Raw genomic sequence first — 23,276 nt, 5'->3', positions numbered from 1 at the left:
GGACCAAGTCTATGAAATTCATGTTGGACCATGTCTATGGAATACATGTTGGACCAAGTCTTTGGAATACATGTTGGACCAAGTCTATGAAATACATGTTGAACCATGTCTATGGAATACATGTTGGACCAAGTCTATGGAATACATGTTGGACCATGCCTATGGAATACATGTTGGACCATGTCTATGGAATACATGTTGGACCAAGTCTATGGAATACATGTTGGACCATGTCTATGGAATTCATGTTGAACCATGTCTATGGAATACATGTTGGACCATGTCTATGGAATACATGTTGGACCAAGTCTATGGAATACATGTTGGACCATGCCTATGGAATACATGTTGGACCATGTCTATGGAATACATGTTGGACCAAGTCTCTGGAATTCATGTTGGACCATGTCTATGAAATTCATGTTGAACCATGTCTATGGAATACATGTTGGACCATGTCTATGGAATTCATGTTGAACCATGTCTATGGAATACATGTTGAACCATGCCTATGGAATACATGTTGGACCATGTCTATGGAATACATGTTGGACCAAGTCTATGGAATACATGTTGGACCATGTCTATGGAATACATGTTGGACCATGTCTATGGAATACATGTTGGACCAAGTCTATGGAATACATGTTGGACCATGTCTATGGAATACATGTTGGACCATGTCTATGGAATACATGTTGGACCAAGTCTATGGAGTACATGTTGGACCAAGTCTATGGAGTACATGTTGGACCAAGTCTTTGGAATACATGTTGGACCAAGTCTATGGAATACATGTTGGACCAAGTCTATGGAATACATGTTGGACCATGTCTATGGAATACATGTTGGACCAAGTCTATGGAATACATGTTGGACCAAGTCTATGGAATACATGTTGGACCATGTCTATGGAATACATGTTGGACCAAGTCTATGGAATACATGTTGGACCAAGTCTATGGAATACATGTTGGACCAAGTCTATGGAATACATGTTGGACCATGTCTATGAAATTCATGTTGGACCATGTCTATGGAATACATGTTGGACCATGTCTATGGAATACATGTTGAACCATGTCTATGGAATACATGTTGGACCAAGTCTATGAAATTCATGTTGGACCAAGTCTATGGAATTCATGTTGAACCAAGTCTATGGAATACATGTTGGACCAAGTCTATGGAATACATGTTGGACCAAGTCTATGGAATACATGTTGGACCAAGTCTATGGAATACATGTTGAACCATGTCTATGGAATACATGTTGGACCATGTCTATGGAATACATGTTGGACCAAGTCTATGGAATTCATGTTGGACCATGTCTTTGGAATACATGTTGGACCAAGTCTATGAAATACATGTTGAACCAAGTCTATGGAATACATGTTGGACCATGTCTATGGAATTCATGTTGGACCATGTCTTTGGAATACATGTTGGACCATGTCTATGAAATACATGTTGGACCAAGTCTATGGAATACATGTTGGACCAAGTCTATGAAATACATGTTGAACCAAGTCTATGAAATTCATGTTGGACCATGTCTATGGAATACATGATGGACCAAGTCTATGGAATACATGTTGGACCAAGTCTATGGAATACATGTTGGACCAAGTCTATGAAATTCATGTTGGACCATGTCTATGGAATACATGTTGGACCAAGTCTTTGGAATACATGTTGAACCAAGTCTATGAAATACATGTTGAACCATGTCTATGGAATACATGTTGGACCAAGTCTATGGAATACATGTTGAACCATGCCTATGGAATACATGTTGGACCAAGTCTATGGAATACATGTTGGACCAAGTCTATGGAATACATGTTGGACCAAGTCTATGAAATTCATGTTGAACCATGTCTATGGAATACATGTTGGACCAAGTCTATGGAATACATGTTGGACCATGTCTATGGAATACATGTTGGACCATGTCTATGGAATACATGTTGGACCATGTCTTTGGAATACATGTTGGACCATGTCTATGAAATACATGTTGGACCAAGTCTATGGAATACATGTTGGACCAAGTCTATGAAATACATGTTGAACCAAGTCTATGAAATTCATGTTGGACCATGTCTATGGAATACATGATGGACCAAGTCTATGGAATACATGTTGGACCAAGTCTATGGAATACATGTTGGACCAAGTCTATGAAATTCATGTTGGACCATGTCTATGGAATACATGTTGGACCAAGTCTTTGGAATACATGTTGAACCAAGTCTATGAAATACATGTTGAACCATGCCTATGGAATACATGTTGGACCATGTCTATGGAATACATGTTGGACCAAGTCTATGGAATACATGTTGGAACAAGTCAATGAAATTCATGTTGAACCATGTCTATGGAATACATGTTGGACCATGTCTATGGAATACATGTTGGACCATGTCTATGGAATACATGTTGGACCATGTCTATGGAATACATGTTGGACCAAGTCTATGGAGTACATGTTGGACCAAGTCTATGGAGTACATGTTGGACCAAGTCTATGGAATACATGTTGGACCAAGTCTATGGAATACATGTTGGACCAAGTCTATGGAATACATGTTGGACCAAGTCTATGGAATACATGTTGGACCAAGTCTATGGAATACATGTTGGACCAAGTCTATGGAATACATGTTGGACCATGTCTATGGAATACATGTTGGACCAAGTCTATGGAATACATGTTGGACCAAGTCTATGGAATACATGTTGGACCAAGTCTATGGAATACATGTTGGACCATGTCTATGAAATACATGTTGGACCATGTCTATGGAATACATGTTGGACCAAGTCTTTGGAATACATGTAGGACCAAGTCTATGGAATACATGTTGGACCAAGTCTATGGAATACATGTTGGACCATGTCTATGGAATACATGTAGAACCATGTCTATGGAATACATGTTGGACCAAGTCTATGAAATTCATGTTGGACCAAGTCTATGGAATTCATGTTGAACCAAGTCTATGGAATACATGTTGGACCAAGTCTATGGAATACATGTTGGACCAAGTCTATGGAATACATGTTGGACCAAGTCTATGGAATACATGTTGAACCATGTCTATGGAATACATGTTGGACCATGTCTATGGAATACATGTTGGACCAAGTCTATGGAATTCATGTTGGACCAAGTCTATGGAATACATGTTGGACCAAGTCTATGGAATACATGTTGGACCAAGTCTATATAATTCATGTTGGACCAAGTCTATGGAATACATGTTGGACCAAGTCTTTGGAATACATGTTGGACCAAGTCTATGGAATACATGTTGGACCATGTCTATGAAATACATGTTGGACCAAGTCTATGGAATACATGTTGGACCAAGTCTATGAAATACATGTTGAACCAAGTCTATGGAATACATGTTGGACCATGTCTATGGAATACATGTTGAACCATGTCTATGGAATACATGTTGGACCATGTCTATGGAATACATGTTGGACCAAGTCTTTGGAATACATGTTGGACCAAGTCTATGGAATACATGTTGGACCAAGTCTATGGAATACATGTAGGACCAAGTCTATGGAATACATGTTGGACCAAGTCTATGGAATACATGTTGAACCAAGTCTATGGAATACATGTTGAACCATGTCTATGGAATACATGTTGGACCAAGTCTATGGAATACATGTTGGACCAAGTCTATGGAATACATGTTGGACCAAGTCTTTGGAATACATGTTGAACCAAGTCTATGGAATACATGTTGGACCATGTCTATGAAATTCATGTTGGACCAAGTCTATGAAACACATGTTGCATGAGAATTCATCTTTGATGTTTCCATGTTAATGGAATATTTGTTGGAAAGTAATCATCATGTTTTGATAATATTATAGAAAGTGATTATAATGTTTTGATATATTTCTAGGCCAGCTTTAATAATATAGACAGTGATCATAATGTTTTAATATATTTCTAGGTGAGGCACCTATCCTTGAGGATTCTGGCAAGTTTCAACCTGCAGCTGCCTCCGTCTGTGAGTCAACACATATCTATTGCTCATTGCTGTAAACTGTTTTATGTTTAGTTCTGAATTATATGTTTTACTTTGTGTGTTTTGATAAAAGGTTTTTGTCATTGGTATTTTGCATAATATGGCCTTCTTCTTTGTTTCACTCAGGTAAGATATCCTGACCCCTTTACCCAGGGAAAAATTATTCAAAACTATGCAGAATTCCCCAACTTGTACAAGTTAGAATCGTAGTCTTGGTAATAACTCACTTTTCTGAAAACGGGACTCGTAGCAGTAAAGAAGGGCAAGTTAAACATCCAGTAAGCTTGCCTGATTGGGCATTTAGATATAATTATATAAATTATCAATAATAATGATATTTTTGATAATATTAAAAATATTAACACATTAACTGGAGGCTCATGGAACTTGGAAGATATTGTTTTTGTGTTTGTTTAGTTTTAGCAACTTCAGGCAAGTTCATTTTGATAGTTGCTTGCCACAACTGGCAACAAGATGAAAAACTATAATTATAATGAAGACTGGGATTTTTATTCACAATTCTATACTTTTAGTGATAAATATCTGAAAACTTGGGTGCAAGTACTTGTTTACAAAATGCCTATAAAAATGCCTGTTTCTGCTAATGTTATAGATGCCATAGTACCAGTACATGTGTTGATTATTGTCGCCCCTACAACTACAAATACTCTTTTGAGGTTGTAGTTCATGTGTTGGTTTTATCTCCCCTATAAATACTCTTCACCCAGGAGGTTGTAGTATATATGTTGACTTTATCTCCCCTTCAAATACTCTTCACCCAGGAGGTTGAGTCTACAGTGGGTGTGTTTGAGATCTGCCTGTCCGCAGAGACGACACCGTTGTCAGTGCAGGAGTACCGGGAGAAACAGCGCCACCTACAGAGACTTGAGTTCTCCATCGTACAGAACTCCATCCCAGCTGGACCTTTTGCACAGGTATGACATATGTTTAATCATACATGTAAAAACTGTGATGATAGGATGGTAACTCAAACATTTATTGAAAATTCAGGCTTTCAAGCGGGTCCTACTTTCCCTTTTTATTCCTATTAAGTATTCATTTTTTACGTTCAAAATGAAAATAAAGAATTTTACCTCCCCAACTTTTGGCCCTTAAAATCCCTACTTTTTCCTACTGTTTAAAAATTCTCCCACTTTGATCTATATTTTATTTTGTTATTTGTAACTTGAAAACCTGAAAATGATATTTACGTGGATCCCATTTGTTACCTAGTGTGCGTTATTGTTTTTGCTTGACCTTTGATCCTTCTGACATTAGACAGAATCCCAGTAGGGGTTCTACTGAATGTGTTTGTCTTCGCAGTCTCCATTACATCATTGAGATAGAGTAACTTGTCCATGAAAGACAGGTACCCATTGATATGTGATTTATCATGGGTCATTATCATGTACCTTTATACTCCTGTTATTCTACCTTTGATGTGTTAATAAAAGACATTGGAACTTATGATAAATGCCCTTTTTGTGATGTTAACTATCTTTCTCATTATTATTATTATGCCCCCCTTCGAAGCAGAGGGGGTATATTGCTTTGCACATGTCGGTCAGCTGTCCGTCTGTCCGTCGATAGACCATAGCTTGTCCCCGTGATAACTAAACAATGCCCAATGACCTATAGTCATCAAACAGAAGATGACCCTTATTGATTTATGGGGTCATCCTGTCAAGGGTCAAGGTCACGGTAATCTTAAATACCAAAAGTTTGTCTGAGTGATAACTCGACAATGCCTGCACCCATGGCCCTAAGACTTGACTTGGAGGTTGGGCCTGACCAGTAGATGACCCTTTGATTTTAGGAGTCATCAGGTCAAAGGTCAAAGTTACAGTGACCTTAAATGCAAGCTCGACAATTCCTGGACCTATAGTCATTAAACTTGAAGGTTGGGCCTGACCAGTAAATGACCCCTCTTGATTTTAGAGTCATTGGGTTAAAGGTCAAGGTCACAGTGACCTTAAATGTTGAAAGGTTGTCCTAGTGATAACTCGTCAATGCTTGCACCCATGGCCCTCGACTTGGAGGTTGGGCCTGACCAGTAGATGATCCATACTGATTTAAGAGGTCATTGGGTCAAAGGTCAAGGTCACATTTACCTTGAAGGCAAAAAGCTTTTCTGTGTGATAACTACACATGCCTGCACCCATGGCCGTCAAACTTGACATTTAGGCTGGGGGTGACAGGTAGATGAACCCCATGGACTTTATGTTCATAGAGTCAAAGTTCAAGGTCACAACTCATATAGGTCACTAGAATTTACATCATATTTACTTATTCCCTGCTACTTATAGGATACATGATTATCTGCAAATATCAGTCATCATCTGAACATGAATAAAAACTGTACCTACTATCCTCACATTTTGAATAGTCATAATCTTAAGACTGGCTCAAAGGCATCCACTGGCAATGACAAATCAGCTGTCATTTCAGTCTATGCATATTTCATTCATTGTCCAAATATTTCTGACAACATGGCGCTCAGGGGAGGCATAATGTTTGACAAACATCTCTTGTTGAAATTGTTTTCTGTCAACTGAAATGTATTGAAATATTTGTATGTTTGTTTCCGGGAGATTCATGTGTTTGTATGATGTAGGTGTATTACAAAATTATCACTTCATAATCAGATAACATGCTTAATCAGTTTTAATGTTAGAAATGAATACAAAAATGAGATGAATTTTTCAGGTTCCTCTAAGGTATCTGCTTGGAAACTTGTTTGTCAACTTTAAGTTGCTGTGGGAGCCAATCAGATTGCTTATTTCCAGCCATGCCCAGAACATGGAGAGAGAGGCATTTTGGGAAGTGGTCGGTAGCCATCTTGAAATGGCTGCTGAAAAGTGCGGTAAGGCTACAGGAGCATTTTCTGTTGCTAAAATAACATTTTCTACTGTTTAACACAAAGTCGGTCATATAATTTGAAAAGCATTGTCCTTTGGTGCATTTTCACAAAAGTGAATTAATTTACATGCAGATGGACACAGAAAACCAATATACTTTTTACAAACAAATTGTTGACATTGTGCTCTTTGACATTCATAGAGCATCAGCTTTCTGACCGAGACTCTCCTCGTGCAACGAATGACTCGGACACAGAAAACCCAAGCCCCACTGAAGGAATCACAGCCCTCATGAGTCAGTCCTTGGCAAGTCTGTCATTGGAGGAATCTGCCCCGCCAAACTACACAAACTTCCGTGACCAACTCTGGCAAACTCTTAACATGTTCTCAGAGAAGTGTGCTGCTAAAACACGCCTGCTAACACCTCTACTGTTCAGGTTTCTTAAGTAAGCAAAATGTCATGTACAGGCATATATCTTTCAGGAAAATTTTGAAATAATACAGTGTACTGGATTTGTAATAGTAATTTTCATTGTTCATTCTTCAAATATTTATTTGAATTGCGATTTTTAGGTTGTCTGTTTTTCAAAGAAAAAAGTCAAGGTATTGTTAAAGCCTTGGTGTTGTCAGTGTCGTCCAGGTCATCGCTGTATTGCAAAATCTTCAGCCTTGGCCATAACTCATTTACCATTCAAGGAGACTTGGTACACAGAGATATTACACACATGTATAGCAAACCCCATGACTAATTATTGTCAAATTATGCCCCCTTTTTTACTAAGAACAATAGACAAGCTTTTGCGTTCGCTCCTTGGCACTCTTCTTGTTCCTTTGTAATTCACTTTAGCTCATGTTTACTTTACCATTTAGCATAAGGTTATTTTTATTTCAGAAATGAGTATTACTTGTCTGATCTAAGCTCAGCCCCTTCCCAAAACGTGCTAAGAAAGGACAAGCACACAGCCAAACACAACTTATCTGATCGAGAGTTAGACTCTGAAGAAAGGATGGATGTCCAGGAGGGCAAATCCAGAAAGCGGACAAGAACTGCTAAAAATGGAAATGAAGGTAATAAGAAGCCAAGAACTCAGAAAGTGTCAGAAAATGTAGATACAAATTTAGATGTTGAGAAAGTCATTCATACTAGGATTAGAACCAGAAGCCAGTGTGACAGTAGCACTGATATTAATAATGAGTTAGTTAACATAACAAATGAAGATAATGAAAGTGAATCTGCAAGAACTAATGCTAGTGATAGTCCAGAAAAGCAAAGTGTTGTTACTCATAGAGTCAGAACAAGAAGCATGACTAGTGTTGATGGCAATTCTGAAATGGAAGATTATAGTACCCCAAGAAAAAGTTCAAACAGAAGTAGAACTAGAGGTGATACAAGTAACAATGAGAAAGACACACCCACTGAGGGTTCAACTAGTAAACGTGTACACAGAGTTGGCAACAGACATATGACTAGCCAGAGTGAATCAGAAATGGAAACAGACAGTTCACCAAGTATGAGGAATCTAAGAAGCAAGAGAATGACCACAAAATCTTCCAATGCAACAGATCCTGAGGGTGATACCAGTGATTCAGGTCTCGACGAAGATACTGACATGTCAGATGCTGAAGTCACTACTGAGGAAAATGTGAAGAACCCTAAGAGTAAGAGGCTGAGTGCAATAAAGGAATATGAAGATGTCAATGATTCTGTGAGTAGCAATAGTGTTGAAGGTGTCACGGATGAAAAGAATAATAAGCTTGAAACTGTGAAAACAAACACTGAAAGTCCCAAAAAGTCAGGAGTAACACAAGGTTTAGGAAAGAACGCAAGGGAAGGGGAGGGTAAGGGTGAGGTAACAGAGAGTAAAAAGCGTGGAAAGGCTGCTACAAGCTCATTAGTTGTCCAGTTGCAGCTTTTCTCCAAGTTCAAAGATCCTCATAGCGTCTACAGAGAACCAGAGCTCAGAAAACTCTACTTTGATGTGAGTATCTATTTCAATCCTTATAAAATTTTGAGGGCAAGAATGGTCTAGTGGATCTGTCTTAGATATTGATATTTTTTGTAAACTTTCAAAATAAGTATTTTCATGAGCACATATTTCACATATCTGTCCAAAAATGAGTGTTGTTTATTTTAGGCTTTCCAGCGATCATACTATTTTCAATCTTCTTACCTAACTTTACCCCTATAAAAAAGTTTTAAGGGGAGTATATTGGAGTCACCATATGGTTGGTCGGTCTGTTGGCAAAAGTTTGTGGAGTAATTTATCCCAGATCTTTAGAGGCATCCCTTGATACTTTGTACACATAATCACCATGAGAGGTAGTTATACCTGAGATATTTCTGTGAGCTGTGGCCATTTCGACTCAGAGTTATGTGCTTTTGAGAGGGATTTTCACTCTTTCAGCTTCATTTGGAGTTTATGGAGTGAAGTAGTGTCTGGCATAGCTGCATATGTTTAGCTTTCTACGACAATTTTGCACACACTATTTGGTGAAATGAACAAAAATGTGTTTTTCAAGATAATTTTTTACAAAAAATGTTTAAAATGAAGGAGTGCAAAGAAATTATTAGTCATGTGTTTTTTGTCCGGTAAAAAGACCCTGATGCAATTATTGCAACAACAGTTATTTAAGGGTTGTGTTTGTTTTATGAATGCAGTACTTCTGCCTGAGAGTTGTTATAAGACAGAAATAACGCTCGCCAAAAACAGTTTGGTGTTTGTTGAAAAAGACTGTTTTAATATTAATATGTTTGTTATGCAATGTTCTAATGTCAGAATTGTTTCAAGGCAAGTTTTTATTTCTCAAATGCAGCTCCTAATCCACAAGAATGCTGATGTCCAGAAGACGGCGTTCAAGTGTATAATGACCTACAAATATGGCTACCTAGTGCCATACAGGTAAATATTTTAATTTGCCGAGTTTATAGGGCTGTGATTTGTCTGCGGATTTCCTCTGATTTGATGGCCCCAGGGACAAAAAAGAAAAATTAAAAAAAAAGATCTTGTTTTTTTCTGGTTTAAAAACGTTAACTGGTTGCTTCTGGTTGTGACTTTATTTGTTGTTATAATTAACACTCCAGTTTGCTTTAAAGTCAGGAGCCCTTAAACGGGCTTCTAAAAGCCAGTTTTGCTTCTGCCGCAGGGTGCTTCACTCCCTTTGATCCCCATTTGGGGCTTTAAGAGGCCCCAGATCCCACCGCCAAATGGTTTCAGCCCTTCAGCTGCCAGGGGAATCGCATCCCTTGTTTTCTGTATATAACAGTATAGAGAAATACAACATTACAATTATCGGCTATTCTTTTATTCAAGCCGGTGTTGTCAGTAACATTCTACTCATTTTCGATGATGATGATGATGATGAATACATATCTATAATGTAAATATAATGAATACATATCTATAATGTAAATATAATGAATACATAACTATAATGTAAATATAATGAATACATATCTATAATGTAAATATAATGAATACATATCTATAATGTAAATATAATGAATACATAACTATAATGTAAATATAATGAATACATATCTATAATGTAAATATAATGAATACATATCTTTAATGTAAATATAATGAATACATATCTATAATGTAAATATAATGAATACATATCTATAATGTAAATATAATGAATACGTATCTATAATGTAAATATAATGAATACATATAATGAAAATATAAGAAACAATCCCCAAATTCTTTTCATGGAAATTGTTCACGATTACTCATGTATGATTACTTATGCATTTAAACAGCCATGAACACACGAAAAACTGGGATGAGTTGTTAAAGCAACTGCTTATTGGTTATAACTGTAAACAACTGTTCTAATTGTGATCAGCTTTAACGTAAAAACACAAGCTGTGAATGTGTTTGTTCTCAGTTTAAGTTTATTAAAACAAAACTTCCCTGAATACCATTCTATAACCTCCTATAGAAAACAACAAAATCAATACTTTTGAATGGTATTATTTTGGAAGTCACAGTAAGTGAAGCACTTGGGAAACCGATTAAAACATACAGCATGAACTAGCAACATAGCAAAATATTTCTTGGTAACAACATGCCTGACAGAAATGGAGCTTACAGCTGTGGTCGATTGGCCGAGGAAAAACTGAGATAAAACCCTCCTTCTGGGGAAACTCAGAAACCTCTGCCTGTTTGTCATCCAGATTTACAGGATTTGTCTCGTACCACTAGATGTCGGGCCTCATCACCCATAAGCTCCTTAACAAAGATGTCTAGAAAACATATCATTTTTATGATTCATGTATACATACTTTATCAAGTTATACAAATGTATATTACATGATTTTGTTCTTTGAAGACAAATGAAAAATATATTTATCATTCATATGATGAAATTGCATAATAACAGAAACCTTTCACAATAAACAGTTTCTTGTAAAATTTAACAATCAATTGAATCAATGTGAACTTGAACAATGTGCCTTTACATTCATATTCGCACGAATTCCTCGTGCTTATCAATCGCCACCTGGCAGTTATTTCATTATAAACAAGGGAAATTAATTTCCTTCTAATTCACGGCCTGTAAACGCCAGCTCCACCACTTTACGGTGGTGCAAAGAAAAAGAGCTGTCGACACTTCCGTGGTGGAGCTGTGCCCTATGTTTACATGAACAAACAGGAGTATGACTTATATTTTATTTGATAATTTCATTTAACGGACATATTTCGAAAATTGGAGAATGTGGTACCGTGTAAGAACACTTCTACTGTAGGCTGGTTACTATGTCGTTTCAATATTGTGCAAACTGTGGTGCCAGGAGCTTTTTTCCCGAATCGGACTTGTGCATATTTTGAGATCTGATTGCATAGCAAGTACATTTCGGTGCTTACACACCCCGTAAGAACATTCTCACGCATGCAAACATAACTGTTATGTATAGTACCTATGCCGGAACACAACAAAACTAATAAGCACTTCTTAAAAACGAAAAATGCACATATTTATAAAAGTGGTGGCGCTGTTGCCCTAGTGGTGGCGCTGTCGAGTAGTGGTGGCGCTATCGAGTATGTTTTGCTCTTGAAGTATTATAAAAAGTTAACGCTTTTGGAATGAATACAAAAGTTGCTATGTTTATCATTCTTTGAACATTATGCTGGTATGCATACTACTTGCGGAAACAAAACTCTTCGCGAGCTACCTTAACTTTACTTAAAACTATTTCGAAACAAACGGCTAGGTGCTGTTAATTTTTACCATAGAACTATAAGTATCTACCATGTGTGTCCGGTACGGATGGAAAAATCCGACCCGAGTGCACGCTCGTAAAATATCTAAAAATTAACTAGTTCTGGTGATTCCACCGTGTACTAAAATGATTCATCTCTGGCGACTCCGCCATGAATCAGGATTGCCGTTTTAAATAACTTCATAACAGTATCTATATATAAACTAGTACTGGAGATTCCATCGTGTACTAAAACGATTCATCTGTGGCGATTCCGCCATGAATCAGCGATGCCGCTTATTATAACTTCATACGTTTCACATCCGGCCATTCTGCCATAAATCATCAATGCTGTTTTTATAACTTTATAACAATATTTACATAAAAACTATTACTGGTAAAACCACCGTGTACTTTAATGAATCATCTCTCTCGAGTCCTCCATAAATCATAAATGTTGATTTTATACACTTAAAACAATATTTACATTTATATACTATGACTGGTATTACCACCGTGTGCTTAGACAAATCATCTTTTTGACGATTCCGTAATGACTCTACAATATCGTTTGTTAAAAACTTTATAACAATAATTACATATAAACTATTACTGGTGATGCCACCGTGTGCTATAACGAAACATCTCTGACGATGCTTCCATGAATCAGCAGTGGTGGTTTTTATAAGTTAAAAGCAATATTTGCATATTTACAAGTACCGTTACCGTCATTGGTGATACAACTGTAAATTATTATTAGAATACAGCCTTTATTTTCACTAAACGAACCTGCAGATAAGCAATCATTGAGTGCTAAACTTAATCATTAAGAATTTCAACTTTCGCGCTTGTCATATATTCGGCCTTCTTTCGCACGTTCTGTACACAATCCATGCGTCATTGACAATGCGTCAACCAATGAGGAATAAACTCACCCCGCCTCCCCTTAATCATCAAGAATTTACTTCATGTCATCTAAATTGTATGTATTCATCTTTGGCGTTTCGCCGTGAATCAGCGATGTCATCTTTTATTACAACTTTATAACAATTGTATAGTCTTGGTGATGCTGCCATTGAATCTACGACGCAGTTAAACTTTAATCTTAGGTAAAGAGAAGCAACAACAGACAAACTCATATGATCTTCATATTATCGTCCTTATTATTATTATTATTTTATTATTATTATTTTATTATTATTATTATTAAAATTCCAAAGACATTAAGTAAATAACAGTTTGACATTATACACCCAGGTATAAAGTCTACTTGCAAAAACTGAAAAACTGATGTGTAAAATGCCATATCATCACAATCAACCACTCCAAACAAAGTACCCCATTCATCATTCAAGTGTTCTCCATACTATTAAATATAACACTATCTTTCAAATCCAAAAACTCTTTTTGTAAGCAATATAATTTTTCAAATTTGCCATGCAATCTTTCATGACATTTTGCGATCAGTTTTATTTAAAAACTTCCTACTTTTGATAAGCCTTGCATATAACTTAGAAATGCCTTTCCCATCGACTTTGAAATATTGTGAAAATGAATGTATATACACTTTAAGAAACAGTAAGTACTTGAATATGTCGGTAATATCACACCATTTACAAACTGAATATTGAATAAAGAGTATATGAATTCCTTTTATATCTAACACATTTTTGACTGCCATACACACGGACAGACTCCATAACGTTCCATACACCTCATCATTGAACTTAAAGCCAATGGCTCTGCCATAAGTATCATAACTTGAAATGCTTTGCAGATTTAACAGCATTGCTTCAAATATTTCTCTTTCAATTCAGAGATGATTGAATTTCATTTATAATACTTATCTTTTTATGTTGCCTGTATGACCACAACTATGGCTGACGCAGTCTGGTGATATTAATACAGAAAACCCCAACAGTCGAGGGAAATACACCGGAAGCGTGGCACGTGAACAGGCGATGACATCAACCCAAAACAGTTGTAACGAGATGACCAGCTCATGCGTTCACACCCACGTGGTTGAACCGCGGAATACTGTAGCCCCGACTTCGTTGTTTTGCATTTTTCTCCAACGTGTAGCTCGCAAAACATAAATAAAAATGTCACCTAAATATTCTTTCATAATATGTCAACGAAAAACACTCTTTATAAGTAAAACTCGGAGCACTAAATATGAAAATAGTGGAAATATTTTCTCTAGCACAAATTTAAAGATGCCTTTAAAAACCAAAGAACATTTTCTCACTAGTAACACAGTACATATGAACTGAATAATCTCATCATTTCTTTATTTTTCACTTTTCCACTACATATATTGAATAATTATTATCATACATGTAATTCGTCATGTCATATAAATCCAACAAACATATTTTCAATACGACTTACCCTCTGCACGAGAATTTAAACCATGCTTTGTACGGCCTATTCAGTAAACACGGACTTCTGCATACTGCCCGGTACGACCTCAAATTTAACAATCAATTGAATCGATGTGAACTGATTGGTTCCCCAAAGCTGAATGCCTTTACATTCATATTAGCACAAATTCCTCGTGCTTATCAATCGCCACCTGGCGGTTATTTCATTATAAACAAGGGAAATTAATTTCCTTCTAATTCGTTTGACTGAAACGTAGGAAATTATATTTCTTGGTCACTTGTTGTGGGTTGCCACATTTTTTATTATAACGATAATTTATAACGTTAATATAATTTATTAGCTACTCAGTCCGCGTGTTTTAATATCAAGTAATCTATGTTAAGATGTTCACTGTTTGTATGCCGAGTCCGCAGCCGAAAATAAATCTGTGTAAACATTTATCACATTTAGGTTTCCTTGATCAATTGGCTTTATCTGCTATTATTGTATAAAATCTCAGAGTTAACTTGTATAAACAAGACAATTCTCATGCTGTTTTAGACCGGCTTGATGTTTTTCAAAATGCACATCTCGAAGCGAAGTCTTCATCCAATCATGGACCGACCTGTCTATAGGGGTATCAGACTGATCTCTTACAGTCAGGGTTATTAAATATCCATGTATCATGGAACCATCTTTCATGAAACAAACTCTTAAACATGGAATACTGTTTTTAATCCAATGTTAATCCTCTGGCCCCAATTTCTCGAAACTTCTTAAGTCACTTATAACAGGATTAAGCTTATCTCACTATTTTTGTTGTTCTATAAAATGTGTTTTATTAATTTCTTTAAGAATTTTTAGAAATTATGTAGCAATAATCTGTATGATTTTCAGAATAAACCATTTTTCATTTATCAAAATCCATTTTCAGTATGTATTTTGGCTAATTGAAATAAGCGACTTAAGCCTGTTAAGCTTAAGAAGTTTTGAGAAATTGGGGCCGTTGTTTTGTTTACACTTTTGACCTTTCAAATAATAATTAAGTTAATGGAGACCACTGTAGTTAAGTAAATGTATTCATGCCCTGTTCAATTTAAAAATAATTTGTGCATTAACTGTTGTTATTATTAGGAACATAAATGCATTAATAAAAGTGTATAGATGAATGTTTATAAAATGTTTGCACTGAAACATGAGGAAAAAATAAACTTAATAAACAATTTTTCCATGAGCCAGCATAGAAAAGGTAGTATAAATCATCTGGGATCATAACTATGCATGAGGGGCATCCCACAGGTGGGAAAGGGTCATAATCTGTGTAGCAAAGTGTTATTCAAAAAGGCTGTATTTACGAAAATAAATTAAAATACCATAAGTCTCCTAAAATAATCATTATAGTACCAGAAAAGTTGTTCACTCGTGATGGCTGAAATACTAAAATTTCTCTAGTGGCTTACCCATTCATGAAAATATGTTTTACTATACATTTGTGAAATGAATTATAATCTTACACTGAAATCAACAAATATTATGTATTCAATGTAAATATAAGAAATAATCACATGATTTAGCTATTACTCTTCAGGCCCCAATTTCTCGAAGCTTCTTAAGCTTAACAGACTTAAGCTGCTTATTTCAATTAGCAAAAATACATACTTGTAGAGATTTTTTATAAATGAAAAATGGTTTATTGTGATAATTGTAATGATAATTCCTATCTTAGGTATTAAAACATTTAAAGGAGTATATAAAACGCAAAATATTGAAAGACAAAAATAGTGGGTTTAGCTTAATCCTGTTATAAGAGGCTTAAGAAGTTGGGGCCAGGGAATTTACTTGCCTGTACTTGTGTTTCATACAGCATGATCGATCACACGTAAAACTGGGATAAATCCTTGAAACGACTGTTTATTTGTTAAATCTGTAAACAACTGTTCTGAAATTGATCAGCTTTTACATAAATACTCAAGCTGTGAATGTGTTTTGTACTCAGTTTATTAAAACAGAACTTCTGAGCACATGTTTTTATTAACAAATATTACATGCGGCTTTTATAACAAATCTTTTACGTATATATATATATATATATATATCAGCTACATATGTACTCAGTAGGCATGTTTTAATAAAAACACAAAACAAAACTTCTAAGCACATGTTTATAAACAAACATTACATGCGGCCTGCGGCATATATTTTATAACAAATCTTTTATGTAAATATATTAGCTACCGTACATATGTACTCCATAGACGTGTTCAAATAAAAAGACAAAACAAAACTTCTAAGCACATGTTTATAAAAAAAATATTACATGCAGCTTAACCCTTATGTTTTATAACAAATCTTTTACATGATAATATATTAGCTACATATGTACTCAATAGGAGTGTTTTAATAACACAACACAGGAGAATGCAATATATAGATGTTCACTGTTTGGACATCAGACTCGGACCTCCTCAGAGATATATATGTGTGCAAACATTTCCCAGATTTAGGTTGCTTAAATAGATCAAAGGCTTTATCTGTTATAATTGCATAAAATCTCTGATATAACATGTATAAACAAGACATACCCAATGTATTTTATAAGTTTTGTTTTCCATTGTAATTCGGTGTTTGTTTATTACAGAGAAAACTTTGAGAGGCTATTGGATGACAAGACATTCAAGAATGAGATAGTGCTGTTTTCCATCAGCCAGGAGAATAGTGTTGTCAGCCCTGAACACCGGCCGGACCTCCTCCCTGTACTGATGAGGTGAGCATGGGGAAGGGAGAAATATACCATCTACTTGGCTTCAAAATCGAAGTTATTATTCCAGTGGTTCAGTTTATTTCTACGCTCTTCATAAGAACACCTCAGGTTTAGGATCATATAGAAATGGCATTAATTTTGATACCTGCCTTCTTGTTCATGTAGATTTTCCCACACTTTTTTTCTCCCATCGTTTCCATAGAAATAATCTACATTTTGCAAATTATAAATAACTAATCTAAAAAAAACTTATTGGAAGCATATTCACAGACTAAACTCCTTTTTTGCTCTTTTAAGAAGTAAACATCCCCATTAATGTTTTGGGTGCATTCACGCATAATATAAGACTTATACAAATGCTGTAATAGACTAGTTCTGACTGACAGTCAACCGTTGCAACCGTTGCATCTCCGGACATGCCCTCTGAATGACATATGTACTCCATAGACGTGTTCAAATTAAAAGACAAAAATCTAAAGAACAGTTCTTTGTGATAAAAAGCGTTTACCACTATCAAAACAACAACATGAAAGTCATTGATGTCAACAAATGTCAAAATCTTCTCCATCCTTAAAAGGTATGAACATATGATTGGTTTTTGTTATTGCATTAGAAAGATGTTTGTCAATTTCGTCTTAAATATTTTTACATGAAGACCAACTCGAAGTGGTAAAAAAGCTGAAATACGTGCGGATCTCAAAACTGTGATAATGAATGAGATAGTGGCATGAAAACACAGCATCCCATGCTGGGTAAACTTTAGGCCATGCCAAATAGATTTTATTTTCAACGTTATTGATTCTATGTTAAGGGTAATTGATTGCGTGTTTATTGTCATTGGTTTTACATTAGGCGTCACTTCTTCTTTGTTTAAAGTCACTGATTCTATGTTTAGCGTCATTGATTATATGATAAGTGCCAATGATTCAATGTTCATTATCAATGATTCTATGTAAATTGTCATTGGTTCTCTATTTAATGTCACTGGTTCTATGTTTAGCAACACTAATTCTATGTTTTGCATCACTGATCATTTGTTTATCGTCATTGATTCCATGTCAAGTGCCAATGATTCAATGTTTTTTGTCACTGATGTTAATTGACATTGGTTCTATATTAAGCATTGCTGGTTCTTTGTTAGGTGTCAATGAATCTATGTTTAAATGTCACTAATTATATTATTAGCAACACTGATTCTATGTAAAGCAAAACTGATTCTATGCAAAGCATCACTGATTCTATGTAACACTTTACTGATTCTATGTTACATGTCACTGATTTTATGTTAAGCATCACTGATTCTATGTAAAGCAAAACTGAGGCATCACATTTAAAAATGAGGTTTCATCAGCAATGTTTCTCTCTGAATAGACACCAGAATTTTACTAACAAAGCATAAGATTAACAATATTAGTGTATAATGCCTGTAACTATAGCGTCACAAGGCCATTTGTCAATCATAGAATTTATGATATAAATGTGACTTTGACATCTTACTTCTCCTCCAGGATCCTATACGGGAAGATGCACGTAAAAACTGGGAAAGGGACATCGGGGAAGCAGCACAGTCACGTGCGACAGTCAATCATCCTCGGATTCCTCAATGGTTGTCAGCACGAGGAACTGGAGGTGTTCATTGACCTCGTGTTTGCTCCCTTTAAATCGCTGATAACAGGTTATTATACACAATTAGGGTATCCATGTACAATCAAGCTTGTCCCCATTGGTGATAATGTTAAATATTTCTGGTGACTTCATTTATTTTTGGTGTCATTTTGATGGTTAATGCTATATGCAAATCAAATGACCATGCTGAAAATCACATTTTTAAAGGGTCTTTATTTTAGCATCAACCTCTTTTGTGTTCCTTTAAAAGTATTCAGCTTTTGACAGAGATGACCATAACCTCTATTTTGGTCGTCGTTGATTTTGGGAGAAAATATAGTTTTGAATAAGTTACAAAATATTTTTCCTTGGCAATCAAATGTTTGATACTTGTGTTCAGAATGATACTTAAAGGGAAACAACTTGTATACAAGTTGACATTATTTTCATCTGTTGTTGATTCCCCAGGTAGCAAAAGTCAGAAAGTTCGAACAAAGTTGCTTCTCCATGATTGTCAGGAATCCAAACAGATCAGACAAAATATTAAAAGTATTTTAGAAGAAAACTACTGGTAGCTGTATGGTTAATGATATGTACAAGATATTTCCAAACCATTTAGAGAAATGTTATGCAGATATTGCTAAACAATAGATCGAGTGTTTTCAAGTTCAGGATTAATTATGAAATGCATGAGAGCATTTAACTTCAGACCATTGTACAGTTGTGAAGGTTTGTTTCTAAAATAAAAATAATTAGAAAATAGAAAAAATACTATTCAGCTGGTAGCAGGATTCGAATCAAGGTACTCTAGGTCTGCTGTCCAATATACTGGCCAGAATGTCCTGTTTTAACATAGCATCATATCCATTACAGCAAGAAAAGTAACCTCACAGAGAATATATTTTCCCTTGGCTAACAAAAGTTTGATACTTGTGTTCAGAATGAATGGTCTCTCAAACCCTACTTCTTTTGGCATCTGAATCATGTGATGTGATTGATTGAGGCGTTTGAACTATATTTACAGACAATCCGGTGAAGATGGTTCGCCACATACAGGCTAACACAGACCTCACCTCGGTCCTCCCCGTGAAGAAAATGCAGGGGTTCGTTTGTACAATTATCTCAGAGAGTGATAGATTTGGTCTAAGCAATAATCTCAATAATGCTAATATAAGTCTGTTACATTTATCTCTTCTTGGGAGTTTTGGAGTAAAAACGAGATATTGAAATAGCCTTCTACTCTTTAAACTAACAGTGCCCTTGGGTCCATAGAGATGATCTTCAAGAAGCTAGGTCATCTGATGGATGTGTTCCTTCCAAGCGTTATCCAGATGATCGTAGGCATGGCAACCATGTGTGGTGTATTGCTAGGCAACAGGGACAACATCGTGCCCCATGTGATCAACCCCCTGAAGAGTATCAGACAAAATGCCCTGTACAGACTTATGCAGGTAAAAAAATATTAGAGTATCGTTGATGGGGAAAATTAACATTTAGTAAAGCCTAATATGTTATACCCTTTTAAAAAAAAAAAAAATGTCCTCTTTTCAATCCAATTATGCCTGCCTTTTCCCCCCACACCCTAGCTTCATTACAGCGTCTGGCTGTTCTTTGGAAGGTTTTCTATAGAGTACCCACAACCCATTCCTAAAGCAATAAATGGTTCATTCCACATCCTAATAAATTATGTAATGGGGATAACTGAATTCAGAAATCATTCAAAGATCAGTATGAAATATTATCTGTCGTTTTTTATTGCAATAGATATTTTCTCCCCAAGGATTGATATTTCCGCCACTTAAGGTCTTTTGAAAGGGAACAGAAACTAATATTGAATAATTTCCTCATCCACTGGAGACTGAAAAGCTTGTTCTTTTAACTGTAAAATTTCCCAATTTAGGCATATTCCGAAAATGTCTTGGGTCTTTTTCCCAAAATGGGGTGAAAAAGCCCTGTTGTTGGGGTAGTACCAGGCTACCCACAAGGTTTACCTAACACAGCATGGGTCTGGTTCCCCTTGTTGAAGATTGAAGCTCTTCCCCGGAAGTTCATTATTTTGTAGGACTTCTCCTGGTTCAGCTACTCCCAGGGTATTTTTTTCATTTGCCTGTTTGATGAGAAGTCAATCCTCAAAGTACTTCAAATGGCTGTACTGTCGGTATCTTAGCCATTCAGAGGCATCTCAATTTTCTATCCAAAGCCCTTCTGGCTGTGTTACAAGTCATCAGTGAATCGTTTTTCGGCTTGCAAGGGCCAGACCCGGATTTGTACCCTGGTCCTCATGCTAGTCTATTATTGAACGTCAAGACTGTCCACCCGAGTACCTATTTTCACTATCTGGCAAACCATTTATCTTGGACTAAATTTTTAGACAAAATCATTGTATGCTTATTAGTTCAGTTCTGATTGAAAGCCATTGCTTTTAAGTATACAATGTATTTGAATAATGTGTATGACCATCAAAATGAACCATAGACATATATGTATATAAACTATTTTTTTCACTACAATTTGAAAAAGGATCAGTTAATGCCAATACTTTATCATTTTATGCTGAGGTAGTTTTATGATCATACAAGCATTTAACAACACCAATACAATCCAGTCTCCATGAATGATTTTAGCCCTAACCCTGTACTGTTTCAGTTGTTCAAGAACTATGACAAGTACCCATGGCGACCAGTGGAGGTGGATGCGGTGTTTGAGAGTGCAGTGTGGCCCCAGCTGGCTAACCTTTCCTTCGAGGGAGTGTACCACCCCACTCCCCTCCTCAAGCTGCTCCACTGCTGGACAAACAATCCAAGGTCATACAAAATACATTCAGAATATTATTATTTATAGACATTTTTGTGTGCTTTCAAATTTGAATTCCATAAAACAAGTATAGATTTCACCTGTTCATAGAAATAACAAATTTCAAACGATCAATTCATTAACTGAATCAACTAGTTCTTTATGTCTAAACGTCAAGAACAATAGTTCTGTATGGGCATCTTTGTCAAATAATGTCTTTTGAAATTGATGTACTACCTTTCTTGTGTTTCATATTCGTTCAACTATTGCAAAGTTTTATTATTTTATTAAGGCTTTACATTAAACACAAATGTTTTGACTTTGCTGTGTTGAAATGCAGATATTTTCCGCTACTTGCAAAGCACCACAAGGATAACCCAGAGTTGTCTCCACTGCCTCACGTGATCAAGCTTCTGTTGAACCCAGACTGTGGTGTACCAGTCTGCATCAAGATAATGGAGATGGTTGACAATCTCCTCAGAGAATATGATCCGGAGCAGGAAATTCGGTTCATAGAGACGACTGATATAACTCAGCTGCCCTCCATTGAGGGACCAGGTATAAAAGACTGTTTCATTGATGGTAATTGCATCTTTCTGTAGACTTGTTTAAATAATTATTTATAGCATTAGTAGCAATTTTAATGGCAAAACAATTAAGTCTTTTTGAAGTTATATTTTGTATGTAAATTTCTTAATATTTTATCATAACAGGCTTGCCGTATATTTAGTCATAATGATACCGAAAGTAATCTAGTTTATTACTGGTTTTCTGTTGTACATTTCAGATGCAAGTCTTGGTGTGAGTCTGCTGCAACCGCATGTCTCAAACATCCTCGTGTATATACAGAGATATGTGACTGAATTCTTCGCTACGTACAGCAAGAAACATTCCACGCCGGGCAAGGAGCTCAACATTCTCTCAAGGTACAGATGTCCAGCAAACCAAGTTATTTAACCTTAACGATAACTCATTCATGTGCCCCTCAATACTCCTCAATCGGGAGATTTAGTCCCTGGAAGAAGAAAAGTCATATTTCATGACCCATGCTTCAATTTTGGTTTGTTGTGTATAGCTAATGATCCTTGTATACGTCTTTGTTATGCCCCCACAAAGTGGCGGCATATAGGGTTGCCCTTGTCCGTACGTACGTCTGTCTGTCTGTCTGTCTGTACGTACGTACGTCCCGAAGATTGTTTCCGATCTAATTCTTGAAAACTGTTTGTCCAATCCTCACCAAACTTTAAACACATGTTTGTGACCATAATATCTTGATCAAGTTCGATAGTCATGGAAATCGCTTTAGTCATTTAGGAGTTACGGCCCTTTTTTGCCAAAAATACTTCAAAAATATATGTTTCCAATCTAATTCTTGAAAAGTATGTGTCCAATCCTCACCAAACTTTACATACATGATTGTGACCATAATATCTTGATCAAGTTCGATAGCCATGGAAATCGCTTTTGTCATTTAGGAGTTACGGCCCTTTATTTGCAAAAAAAGACTTGAGATTATCCTGAATAATCATTATGGCTTATTTTCTGTGACAAAAAATCGAAGTGGGGGCATCCGTGTCCTATGGACACATTTCTAGTTTTAATAGAAATCATTTTACAGGAAA

The 23,276-nt window shown here is 36.0% G+C and overlaps 1 protein-coding gene across 1 annotated transcript in view; it reads left to right on the top strand.

The window, feature by feature from the left end:
• Positions 1–23,276, top strand: part of LOC128238417 (small subunit processome component 20 homolog) — a 76,648-nt gene that overhangs the window by 17,539 nt on the left and 35,833 nt on the right. Inside the window, exons 17-29 of the mRNA XM_052954327.1 lie at positions 3,990–4,046; positions 4,847–4,999; positions 6,771–6,927; positions 7,125–7,368; positions 7,815–8,901; positions 9,737–9,822; positions 17,134–17,259; positions 18,765–18,931; positions 19,886–19,964; positions 20,117–20,312; positions 21,508–21,665; positions 21,995–22,212; positions 22,442–22,580. Coding sequence (XP_052810287.1) covers positions 3,990–4,046; positions 4,847–4,999; positions 6,771–6,927; positions 7,125–7,368; positions 7,815–8,901; positions 9,737–9,822; positions 17,134–17,259; positions 18,765–18,931; positions 19,886–19,964; positions 20,117–20,312; positions 21,508–21,665; positions 21,995–22,212; positions 22,442–22,580 — 2,867 coding nt within the window. The remainder of the gene's footprint in view (positions 1–3,989; positions 4,047–4,846; positions 5,000–6,770; positions 6,928–7,124; positions 7,369–7,814; positions 8,902–9,736; positions 9,823–17,133; positions 17,260–18,764; positions 18,932–19,885; positions 19,965–20,116; positions 20,313–21,507; positions 21,666–21,994; positions 22,213–22,441; positions 22,581–23,276) is intronic.

This window comes from Mya arenaria, chromosome 6, assembly GCF_026914265.1.
Source record: "Mya arenaria isolate MELC-2E11 chromosome 6, ASM2691426v1".
Lineage (NCBI taxonomy): Eukaryota > Metazoa > Mollusca > Bivalvia > Myida > Myidae > Mya > Mya arenaria.
The sequence above is the reverse complement of the archived record's forward strand: the minus strand, read 5'-3'. Positions and strand labels throughout refer to the sequence as shown.